General features: G+C 43.6%; 1 protein-coding gene and 1 pseudogene across 2 annotated transcripts; one reads left to right on the top strand and one right to left on the bottom strand.

Moving 5' to 3' along the window:
• Positions 1 to 5,806: 5,806 nt before the first annotated feature.
• On the top strand, positions 5,807 to 6,388 carry LOC147422757 (uncharacterized; annotated as a pseudogene).
• A 1,453-nt stretch (positions 6,389 to 7,841) lies between these two features.
• LOC147422758 (uncharacterized) lies at positions 7,842 to 11,991 on the bottom strand. Of its 2 annotated transcripts, XM_086503459.1 has the most exons (5): positions 11,270 to 11,991; positions 10,790 to 10,942; positions 9,933 to 10,532; positions 9,065 to 9,254; positions 7,842 to 8,989 (listed from the first exon to the last, which is right to left on the bottom strand). In XM_086503459.1, the coding sequence occupies exons 1-5, from the start codon at positions 11,627 to 11,629 to the stop codon at positions 8,118 to 8,120; spliced, it is 2,175 nt and encodes a 724-aa protein (XP_086359585.1). In that variant the 5' UTR covers positions 11,630 to 11,991; the 3' UTR covers positions 7,842 to 8,117. The 2 variants fall into 2 exon arrangements, with proteins under 2 accessions (XP_086359585.1, XP_086359584.1); XM_086503458.1 differs by having other exon boundaries at positions 7,845 to 9,254; positions 11,270 to 11,990.
• Between the last annotated feature and the right edge of the window lie 738 nt (positions 11,992 to 12,729).

Raw genomic sequence — 12,729 nt, forward strand, 5'->3', positions numbered from 1 at the left:
AATTCGTTGGAATGTGCAACTACATAGGTGGAAATCAACTGAGGAACTACTTCTCCAATTTCCCCTTTAACCATGGGAACGCGTGCTCATTTTATCCAAACTGAGGTTTTCCCTATTTCAGATCTATGGAAGCTTTCACTTAAAGAATGTGTCCTGCTTGTTGGGGTATAAAGCCCAATGTGGTCGCCCAGGTAAGTGGGCGGGCCGCCAGGTATGTACACATATTCTTTTGTAAAAACCTAATAAGAACTCACTATGCTCTACACATCACAGTAGAGCGAGTTCACCATATGGTGTTCTCAGAATTTCATTCTGAGGTCATCTCGGCCACCGTTCGGCTTCGACAAAGGTCTGCGCAGGCCATTTTTGACTACGTGGTCTCGGCGGGTGCAGATCCGACTCTGCAAATTTGGGGTTTTCGGCCTACGACTGCAGGTGCTGAGGATATCGACACTCCCAGAGTGCTGATTTGTGGCTGTCTACACATCGAAGAACGGCTTACAGTTCTTGGAGGCGTGTCACATACGACACGGGCGCATCTACACATAGACTATAGGCGACATCCACTCGTTCATCAGGTAGCTTGTGTTTGCTGCTTGATATTCCAGATTTCATCCTGACATTGCAGGTACTTCCACATGGGATGTATTGTCAGAGATGATGTATGTATGTTGAGGGTTTCCTGGTTGTGAGTCACGCAGCAAACAACCGCCGCAGCGGTTACAGCATACAGTGGGAAATTTGTGGATGTATGACTTTGTGGGAAGTCTATGTACTGTCAGATTTACTGCAGCCTTTGTTGAGGGTCGAGTGAGGTTTTATTGAGCTGGGGGATTCTCGAATGTTGAGATCCTTTCGGAGATACAGGTCTTAGAGCGAGTTCACCATATCGTCGTGCTCTTCTTCTCGCACTCTCTCTCTCGCGTCACACTTCCGCTCGTACTCCTTCAACTGGTATCAGAGCCAGGTTCCGATCCTTGGACCTGTGGGTAGGCAGCTAGGATGTATTGACTGTGAGTTAGACAGTTGGGATTGCATCTTTGCTTTACTGCCGTTGAGGCATTGTCGCAGTCTATGCTTACAGGACAGTGAGAGACAGTACAAGTGCAGGACAGGTTTACCCACAGCTTACAGTGTTAGAGAGATAGTGGTTTTTTGAGCTGTTTTTGGTCTGTTTTTTAGTACACCATAACCATTTTACAAAGGAGACTCTGCCGAAATTTCTTCAGAATCTGAAGCTTTCTTGGTTCATTTGACAAGTTGATATTGATTGAGAGGTCAGTTTACAGGGGAAACTCTGCCGAATTTTTCCCAAGAAAGTAAACTACTGTGAAGCGTAGCTATGGCTGGATCACAGGACACTGCTCTTTACAATATCAAGAAGCTGGATGGAACCAATTTCCCATTGTGGAAGAAGTAGATTTGGCACGTGTTGGTACAAAAGAAGCAGATAAAACCTATAAAGCTCAAGGGGATAAAACCAGAAGATATGGACGAAGATGAATGGAGCGAAATGGATGAATTGGCACTTTCTACCATTATCTTGACTTTGGCAGAAAGCGTTTACTTCAATGTAGCAGACGAGATATCGGCTTATCAAGCATGGTTAAAGATGAGTGATCTTTATGAGTAGCAGAGTGCAGCTTCACAGGTATATTGGCTTAAGAAGCTTGTTGACTTGAAGATGAAAGAAGGGACACCTATGTCCAATCATCTGAATGAATTCAACACAATCTATAGTCAATTGTCAGCTCAAGGTGTCAAGTTTGATGAACCTGTTAGAGCTATGTTCCTGTTGATCACATTGCCGGAAAGTTGGGACACTTTTTGCACAGCTTTCAGTAATTATGCACCTCCAGATGGTTTGAACATAGCAGGTGTAGAAGGAAGTCTGCTTACTGAAGAAACCAATAGAAAGACAATGGACAAAGGCAAAGGAACAGTCTTAGTTGTCAGGGGAAGGACCAAAGAAAAGTACAAAGGTGGAAAGAGGAATCAGTCTCGTAGCAAGTCCCGCATTGCTAAAGGCAAGAGTGACATAGAATGCTACCATTGTGGCAAGAAGGGTCACATGAAAAGAGACTGCAGAGAATGGAAAGCAGAAAAAGGCAAAGAGAAAGCTGAAGACCATGGTCAGAAGAACAAGTCCTCGGTGAAGATTCAAGAAATAAATGTGACAAACACTGTTGCAGAGGATGACAGTCTAGTGTCAGGAGACATCTACTTCTTGAAGAATACAATGGACTCAACTCTTCTTACAGCATCTGATGGAAATGCACTGAGTGATTGGATTATAGACTCAGGGGCATCACTTCATGTGTCTCCAAACAAGGAGTGGTTTACCTCTTATGTGACCACTAAAGATCATGTTCGGCTAGGCAATGGGCAGACATGTGAGATCTTAGGTGTTGGAGATGTTCAATTGAAGTTTCAGAATGGCTCTTCTTTCACGCTGAAGAATGTGAGACATGTTCACGCAATTACAAAGAGCTTGATCAGCACAGGTTTACTTGATGATGCTGGCTACGTCACCACTTTTGGACAGAACATGTGGAAGATATCCAAGGGTTCTATGACAGTAGCACATGGAGTAAAGTCTGGAGGACTTTACATGATTTATGTATCAAATGTCTCTAAAAATGTAATCAATGTAACCGAGCAGCCGAACGTTTCTTTGTGGCATAGCCGGTTAGGACATATGTCCAAGAAGGGAATGGAAATCTTGTCTCGTTCTGGTTATTTGCCTGGCTTGTCATTTAATGATTTTGAATTCTGTGAACATTGTCTGTATGGTAAGCAAACATAGCAGCCACATAAGCATAGAAGCAGTAGAAGAGATACACAGTTGGCACTTGTTCATAGTGATTTGTGTGGACCTATGCCTAACCTATCTCTAGGGGGAGCTTCTTACTTTATGACATTTATAGATGATTACTCGAGGAAAGTATGGGTTTACTTTCTCAAGCACAAGGATGAAGCATTTAGTGTTTTCAAAACGTTTGTGACACTTGTGGAGAATCAGAGTGGCAAGAAGCTTAAATGCTTACGCACTGACAATGGTGGAGAGTATGTTTCAAAGGCCTTTCAGGACTTTTGTGAGTCAAAAGGTATAAAACGTGAACTTACTGGTCCTTACAATCCTCCTCAAAATGGTGTTGCTAAGAGGATGAATAGGACCATACAAGAAAAGGTCATAAATATGTTGTCTAATGCAGAGCTGCCAAATGGGTTTTGGGCTGAAGTTGTATCAACAGCTGTTCATCTTGTAAATAGATCTCCTAGCAAGGTTTTGCACAAGGATTCAGTGCCAAAGATGGTATGGTCAGGAAAAATGCCCTCATACAAGCATCTCAGAGTCTTTGGCTTTGAGGCATATACTCACGTTCCAAAGGAATTTAGGAACAAACTTGAGCCAAAGAGTAGAAAGTGCATCTTTCTAGGCTATGGTAATTCTGGTGAGATGGGGTACAGACTTTGGGATCCCGAATCCAGAAAGGTTGTCCGCAGCAATGATGTTCACTTTAATGAATCCAAATATCATTCTAAACCAGAGAGGGTTCAGGAGATTAGAAGCGTTGTCTTCCAGGAAGATGGACCTGCACGTGCAAGACAAAATGTCAGGGCTCAAGAGGAGCAAGGACAGGATAGAGTGGAACCACAGGTTGTGGCTGAGCCTGAGCCACCTATTGTGCGTAGATCTGGACGTATCACGCGACCTCCTAATAGTTTTGTTCCATCTATGAACTATGTCATGTTGACTAATTGCAATGAGCCTTCATGTTACAAGGAAGCAGTGCAAATGAAGGACTCCGGGAATTGGCAATTGGCCATGCAGTCAGAGATGACAGCTATGCATAAAAACCAGACATGGAAGCTAGTTAAATTACCATAGGGCAAAAAAGCTCTACCTTGTAAATGGGTTTACAGGTATAAGATCACCGCTCATGATAGTCAGCCAAAGTACAAAGCAAGGCTTGTTGCCAAGGGCTTTAAGCAAGAACAAGGCATTGACTTTGATGAAGTCTTCTCTCCGGTGGTCAAGATGACTACATTGAGATGCTTTCTTGCATTGGTTGCCATATTAGATTTGGTGTTGCACCAAATGGATGTCAAGGCAGCGTTCTTGCATGGTGATTTAGATGTGGAAATTTACATGCAGCAACCAGAAGGGTTTGTTGAGAAAGGCAAGGAAGATTGGGTATGCCAGTTGTTAAAGAGTCTTTATGGCTTAAAACAATCACCGAGGGCATGGTACCATAAATTCCACAAGTTTATGCTTTCTCAAGGCTACAAACGTAGTGAGTTCGATCACTGTCTATATACAAAGAAGGCTAAGGATGGTAGTTGGCTGATCCTTATTTTGTATGTGGATGACATGTTGATTGCTGGCAAGCACTTGGAAGAAATTTCAGCTTTCAAGTCAAAGATGGCAAAATCGTTTGACATGAAAGACATGGGTGAGGCAAGTCATATACTTGGTATGTGCATTGAGAGAGACAGATCAAAGAAGTTGATTTGGTTATATCAAACAGAGTATATTGACAAGGTTTTGCAACGTTTCAATATGGAGAAGGGAAAGGCATTGAGTGTCCCATTGCCACCATATGTGAAACTTAGCAAACAAGATTGTCCTGTGTCTGAGGAAGAACAGGCTGAAATGGATAAGATTCCATATGCGTCTGCAGTGGGTAGTTTGATGTATGCAATGATTGCTACTCGCCCAGACATTGCATTTGCAGTGGGAGTAGTAAGTCGATACATGTCAAACCCAGGCAAGAAACATTGGGAGGCAGTGAAAGGAATATTAAGATACCTGAAAGCTACAATGAGTATGCGCATATGCTATGGGAGTCAGGAGCTAAGTGTAAAGGGTTTTACAGACTCAGATTATGCAGGTGACTTAGACAACCGAAGGTCTACGTCAGGGTATGTCTTTACATTGGCTGGTGGAGCAGTATCATGGCGTTCTAGATTACAAGATTGTGTTACTCAGTCTACTACAGAGGCTGAATATGTTGCAGCATCAGAGGCATGCAAAGAATCAATTTGGCTTAATCTACTAGTAACAGATTTGGGAATCAAAGAAGAAATGCATGTGTTATATTGTGATAGTCAAAGTGCTATACAATTGGCTCGCAATCCAGTTTATCACTCAAAGACAAAGCATGTGGATGTGAAGTATCATTTCATCAGGGAAATGCTCGAGGATAAGCAACTTCAGCTTGTCAAAGTTCACACCACAAAAAATCCTTCTGATCTACTTACAAAAGGACTTCCCTCAGAGAGCTTTGCGCATTTTCGCAAGCAGTTAGGTGTAGGGTAGTACATCACTTCTCTACATCTCTTGTATATTAGCTTGTATAGTAGCTTCTCTCACACTTAAAGTACCACATTGGACTTTAAGTGGGAGGTTGTTGGGGTATAAAGCCCAATGTGGTCGCCCAGGTAAGTGGGCGGGCCGCCAGGTATGTACATATATTGTTTTGTAAAAACCTAATAAGAACTCACTATGCTCTACACATCACAGTAGAGCGAGTTCACCATATCGTCGTGCTCTTCTTCTTGCACTCTCTCTTGCGTCACACTTCCGCTCGTACTCCTTCACCGCTCAGTGCCTTTGTATGGAAATGTGGGTTCAAACTCCAACACCTGCAATTGAATCTCGGCGACATCACTCCCTCACCGCACAGCACATTGAGTAGTCAACCTGGACAGGAAGCAATGTATGTTCAAATTTAAGAAGCTGTGGGACACGTCAATTCAACCCAAGAAATCGGTCCTCCTTTGGCTTATACTCCACAAAGGAATGTGGACAGGGGAGAAAAGTCTCAACGCAGTGATATCCACGGGGATCTGTCTCAGATGCAATGTAGAAGTGGAGTCTATATTTCATTTTTTTTTGAGTTGTCCGCAATTTGCTATTATTTTGTCCCCTATAAATTATGTTCTCAAAAAAAAAGTCTCTTGGAGGCAACTTCTACTAGACGACTCTACAGGTATTTTGTCCTGCTATTGGAACCGAACTAGGGCTAAATTTTTATGGATTATCTAGAAATTGAGAAACAGTCATGTGTTTAATGTGGCTTACCAGGCTCCAAGCCTGAAAGCGCGGTGTGTGGATTTCAATCTACAGGTGTTCAAAACTAAAATCAACGAAGCCAGTCTCTACTATCTGAGGAACTGGATTATTAAAGACACAGAAAAAGCACACCATGCAATGGAGGTTGAGGATCTGGAACTCCCCATCAATAAGAGAAAGTTAACGAAAATCAGAAACATGCTGGTTGCTGCTAATCTGGAATCCTCCCTGGCGGCATTCGAGGTCATTTCCAAAGCCGGTAGCTTCATGGAAAAGATACAAGGAATGATCGACTCTCTGAAAGAGTAAAGACTAAGATGAAAGGATGTATATGGTCGGGTTGTATATGATCAGATATAGTTGTTAGTCAAAGTCAAACTAATGTAATGAGTTGGTTTTGTAAAGGGAGAGTCTCCCTGGAATGGTTATGGTCCCGGGTTAGGTCATGGTCTGCAGGTATCCCATGGACCTCAAGGCTAGAAAATGCATTTTTCCTAAATGAAGAAAATAAGGGCAAGCTTGAAATTCTCCCGGTTTTTAGGTCAAAATTAAAGCTTTTGCCCGTAATTACACTAAAATTTGTGAAAACTTCCCGGTTTTCTTCAAGGCAAGCTCAAAATCAAGCAAGGATTTTAGGATTTCAGCCGGTTAAAATACATTGGACCCAGGTTTTTTTCTAACATTGCCCATGGTACTCAATTGTAATTTTGACTCCTTTCTTCTGTTAATATTACTTTCACCGCTTAGTTGGGAAATAAATTTTAAAGTAAAGGCAAACTAGTTCGTTCTTGTCTCTATAGCTAGGATTCGCACGCAAGTAGCGGCAGCGTTCAGATAGCGTCGTCTTCCTTTGTCCTGTAGCACAAACGAAGCCTGCTTAATCCTAACTCTGCCAATTTTCGATGTCGTCACTCAAAACGCTGCTACAGCAGCGTGCGAATGTGCTCTTATATACTAAAACCTCATGGGCCTATCTCATACAATTGGAGGGGGGAATGGGCCAGCCAACTAGCGGCTTGCCGTGCCAGCAACAAACAGAGCCGCGTTCCGTTGTGAAGAAGTGCCCTCCTTGCCAGGGCCCAGAAGATTGATGAAGGCCCAGCATGCTGTCAGAGTTGCCCCATGAGAGCCAGTCTTACTAACCCCACATGGTGTGCATCAGCTCGAGCCATAGCTCTCACCTAAATATTGCAGTGGACGCCACTTCTGTTCAGAGGAGCCAAAGGGTGATATGCCTGCATGTAAAAGTTTCCGCGAGAGAACACCGGATAGGCTGCCCCTTTGTAGGGCCAGAGAACGTCAACCATATCAATGCTCCCAAGCATAAATCGTATTTGGTAGAAGAGCATGCAAAAGGCCTACGATGGTGAGCCATGATTAATTCGCCAATGCTGAGTCATTGCCTCTGGGACTGCGTGCAGGCGAAGCAATTATGGCTTAGCATGCATTGTCTTTGCCTGCTCTTCTACGGATAGGCGGCCCCTCTGCAAGGCTAGAGAATGGTGACTCTATCATTGCTCGAGCAAAAATCGTATCCAGTAGAGAGCAAGCATAAGGCATACAATGCTGAGCCATAATTAGTCGTGATTGCTTTGCCTGCATGCAATCCCAAAGGCAATGACTCTGGGACTAGACTTGATGTTCAATTTTTATGAAGATTGTCTTTTGATGATACACATTTCTCCCTGAAACCTAACCTTTATACATGTGAGGTGCCTTTGTACCTACAAAAATTTTGCCTGTTTTGAAGCCAGAACAAAGAACCAAAAAAGTGGTAAAGGTTGTTGACTTTATCAATACTGCTCCTTGAATGATTTGTTATTGCCATAATGATTACACGACCATGTCTGGCCAGTGTCAAAATCCTCATAAGCGAGTGTTTTTTGTACTTATCGACAATGCAAAACACATTTTTTCTGCATTTTTCTTCTTTATGCTGTCTTAAATCAGGAAATTTTGTAAAACTGAATAGAGAGGAGTTTCTCCTGAACTTGAGTGTGAAATTCTCTAAATGTGTTGCTATGTTACATTCCCAAATTTAAGGGCTTTTCTCCTCCACATTTGGAGGTGATGAATGTTGCACAGTGGAGCTCATCCCCTTGTGTCGTGTGCGGTGAAATTCGATTTGAAGCCTTTTGTGTAGTGGGCTTGTGCCTAGTAGTCCTTTTTCGATATCCTTATGCAGCTGTTTCAAAGCAAGAGCAGCGAAAAAACCTTTGATGAATTCTTTGCAGGCATCTCTACCTGTGTATTCTATCTCACTATTCTCCTCTAAGTGTGAAGAGAGCCCATCATCCTGGGCTGTTTTATGTAGCTGTTGTTGATGAGCTGAGCCGGGTGATTCATTGGGTCGGTTAGTTGAAGTCGGAAGATCAGTGCCATTTTTGGGATCAATTTGTAGAGAAGATGTGGCCTTTTGTGGTTTTTTTGTCCCTTCAAACTCCTGCTCTGCTCTATGTTGATGGGTAAGCTTTGTCTCTTTGTCGAAGCAGATCATGTAAGCTTGCTTGCAGCCCTCGAAAAGCCTTTCTCCGAGAGTGTCAATTATGTAGTAAGCTTCTTTGTCCACCTTCAGAAGAAAGAAGTGATCATTCCAGCTCACTATGTACACTGCTGGCTCAAAGGTCTCACCTGCCTTCAACAACTGCGACTCTTCTGCTTCGACAATGGATGCCTCCCAAATGTCATCAAATAACACAGCTCCATGTAAGAAATCAAATATACTATTCTCTATTTCTGGCTTGAAAAAACCCACAGATGTACCCCCCTCCACAATCCCCAAAGGCCGAATTTTTGCCTCTAGAACACTGTCGAGATCGAAATGTTGATCCGGAAACTTTTTCATATAAACTTCGTCAGCGCAGAGAGTCCTCCACTCAGCAGAGCCTTGTCTGATGAGAGTGTCAAATTCTGCACGAATGGGCACCAAGTCAGGATGTTGGTGCAACCAATCAGCAATGACAACTACTAGGGCAGTGCACGCACTTTCTCCTCCAGCCCGTTCGCTTCTCTGGTCAATTGAGGCAAAAAACACTTTGGTTGATAGCTTCATGTGGCCAACTCGGCTGACGAGCTCTCGTTTTTCCCAGCATCCAACACTAAATTGCAATTCTCCACAGTCAAGGCATTCCGACATAGCTGCTGAGGAAAGCAGGGCACAGTCAGCGTCTCGGCCCTGCAACATTCTAACTTTGGTTAGAGAAGAAGAAGATTGTCTCAACCCAAAAAGAAACATCTTACAAATAAGATAGGGTTTGGAAGGGTGAAGGCTTTGGTTCTAAGACAAGTAAGAAAAGATAGTTCTGGCTATGATGCATCTGCAAAGACTCACTTATGGGGAGATGTCACCTGCGTGCAACCATACAGGGAAACCCCCCTATCTATAAATGCTAAAGCAGTCAGGTACCCCCCTTTCTACGGTATTTGTATAGTCACTTGACCCCCTCCGTAAAATATATATATATATATATATATATACAGGCATCGGAGACAACACATGCATCGACATCTGCCAATTTTGGGGACTGTGTTTCTTCTTGCACATCCCATTGCTGCAACTATAGGTCGGCGTGGGGTAGGTGTGCTCCTCCATGACACTTGTACATTTTCTTTGTGATCTCATTACTTTGTGGAATTTTCATTAAAGCAGCATTGTGGCCGCCAAAAGTGTTGAGCTCGGGAACTAGCATGTGCAATGTGAATTGCTGAAAGACTGTGTGTGTGTGTGTGTGTGTGTGTGTGTGTGTGTGTGTGTGTGTGTGTGTGTGTGTGTGTGTGTGTGTGTGTGTGTGTTGTGCACACCTCTCATGTCTGAAAGAAAGCACATGATGCTCCATGTTAAAATCAATCATACCTGATCATGTGTGTAAGTCAGGGACAATTGCCTGACCAGATCAACATCATCCCCACCAGTATCACTATGTGCTTTCCGCAATAGAGGTTCCCCACGCTCTGAGAGAGAGCTGATTCTCCGCCTTCTTTTCCATGAAAGAAGCTGCCGCATGTGAATGCTTTGATCGGATTCAGAAGCAGAAACTTTGTCGATAAAAGCTCCTCTAGAGGCCTTGGTGGGTGTTATTGAGGGGTCTTCCCTGACTTCTGTGAGGGAAGCAAGTGCTCCCTCGACAACCAGGTTCACAACCGTCAAGGATCCATAGCTGTGCAAGTGTTTGTTCTCTTCATCTCTCACTTTCTGTCCTTCTGAACCAGCCACTGAATCAATATCTGACGCTTCTTCGACACCGCTGCAAACAGAGTACTCCGGCTCTCCAGAGGTTTTTCTCGCACTAAAGGAAACCATTTTACGCATGCGCTTGGCCTTCTTCTCACATATGCCACGGATCTGCTGATCGCACAAGAGGGCCCGGCCAAGACAAGACAACGTCGAATGCCTAGTGCAATCCAAATTGAGACTCTTTTCTGGAGCCTGATCTTCAGAGAAGCAAACGGTTACCTACAACAAGGAACAAAGTTGGTAGTGGGGAGGCTGGTTCTGGCATGGCATGTGTGTGTGCATGACAAAGACAAAGGGGCTACACATACATACACATAAGATCCCAGGGATACGATACAAACTGTGAGACAAATTTTTTGTCCAATGAGAATCCATGATTTGTTCAGGTTCGTGCCATGAACTGGGAGGTTCAATGAAAATCAACCAATTTAAGCAGGTGCTGATGTCAATACAGCGGCACATTGTGGGGCACTCACCACAAGGATAGCTACTTGTTCATGTTGCCCCTCTGCACTTGTAACATCAAGTTTCACGGAATGCTCCATCTTCTCGGCTTGTGTTGAAGGAGCCAACTGCCCCAGATTTATGGAAGCAGTGCCAAAAACTGTTGTTTTCGCTTTGGTTTCTAGCTGCACAACAAGGAAGAATGTTCACGCAGTCAATACAATCATGTGCGGGTTATTCTGACACCGGTAATACCAGTAGCTGACTAATCGATAGGTTTTTCTTTGCTGATGGATGCACGTAACAAGAATTTCCCTTCTCTTGATGTGTGATGCTTGGCCTGATTGTTGTTGCCTCTCACAGTTATATGTGTTTTGTGGTGTTGCAATGCAATGTCAATATGATGCACATGAACACACATTTTGCTTTCTTATCCATACATTGCAGGGTGTAAAAAACTTTGATCAGTGAAGAATCCATATGTGTGGGCATGGTTCAAAAGCGTTTCTGACCTGAATGATGGTGAAATGGATATGGAATGGCAAGTAGTGGCTGGTTTGCTGGTTGGTGGCCATGGTGAGAATGCAGAGGTGCTCGAATTCCTGTTGCCAGTTGATGATGCAGCCTTGCTCCAGCCCTTTCTCACTTGTACGGGCTGTCTTCTGGCCGCTTCGTCCGAGTTGGTAGCATTGTGGGAGCGCCTTTGGTCCGCACCACTTCACTTCGATCATCATCATCATCATTGTGACATCTTGTCCATTCCCGTCTTTCACAGAATTGAGGCCTTCCAAGCTCTGCACTTTGAGAGTCACTTTGAACTTTTTAGTAAGGACTGGTGGCCGTGGCCTCCAGCTCATGAACCTGGCCATCATTGATGGATCCAAACAGCTCTATGCACATCGAGAGAGAGAGAGAGAGAGAGAGAGAGAGAGAGATCTTTAGGTGGTTTAGTGCAAGAATTAATTGAGTTAAAGGACAATTCTCTGTTGCAAGAACACGCAAGGCATCCCCACAAGTCTCATCTCATATGCAGCGCTACGTGTGTGTGTGTGTGTGTGTGTGTGTGTGTGTGTGTAGAGAGAGAGAGAGAGAGAGAGAGAGAGAGAGAGAAGGAGGAGGGCGCCGAGAGAGACAAGAAGAAGAAGCGGGGCTCGTGTGTGATGTGTGTGTAGCTCAAAGCATGGACGCAGATGCGCGTAAGGCAAGGCGGCACGCCGGGGCGACCATTTAGACGAAGCTGGTTTCACTCTTCAACGACCTCAAAAGTCGACTTATTGGGTCAAAAGTTTCTCACTAATTACATTATATACTATTTCCTTCTCCTTAACCTCCCCTTACCATCTTGACTCCCATTTTTATATGGCTTTGAGTCTACAATCCCTTAGGCATTTTTCACCTTTGTCCCATATCGACTCCCTAGGTTGAGCATAATCATGAGCTTCTATATCACCATACTTATCATCAGTTCATTTAGCCATCAATATGGTTACCATGATTTTCTAAGACTGTTTTGGAAAATGCTGGCACTATGATTTTCCACATGGAAACAATAAAAATTGCCAAAAAGGCTATTAAAAGGAGCACAAAGCTTGAGAGATAATCTATTTTGTTAACGAAAAGCAATGATAGCTTCAAGCGAAGGAGGTGTTGCTCGCTACGACCGAAGGCAGAAGTTTGTGTGGATATTGCACAATCATTACACTCATTTGTCCAATTTGCAAAATTTCAACAATTGGAGCGCCTACTCAAACTTGGCTGGTAGTTGGAGCTTGTCGTTGTTGACAATCGACACATAATTAGAGAGAAACATGTTGCAAACGTTGATGGTGACTTAGAGCAGGAGAACATGGTGGTGTTGTTATGCTCATGTGACCTAGAAAAAGGTTGCACTTAGGCTCAAAAATTTGACACACCAGTGCATTATAAACCATGAATGCCTGTTGGCACATCAAGCACTTGTGTGACACAATTG

Source organism: Adiantum capillus-veneris, chromosome 27, assembly GCF_014529385.1.
Source record: "Adiantum capillus-veneris isolate H3 chromosome 27, ASM1452938v2, whole genome shotgun sequence".
NCBI classification, from domain to species: Eukaryota; Viridiplantae; Streptophyta; class Polypodiopsida; order Polypodiales; family Pteridaceae; genus Adiantum; species Adiantum capillus-veneris.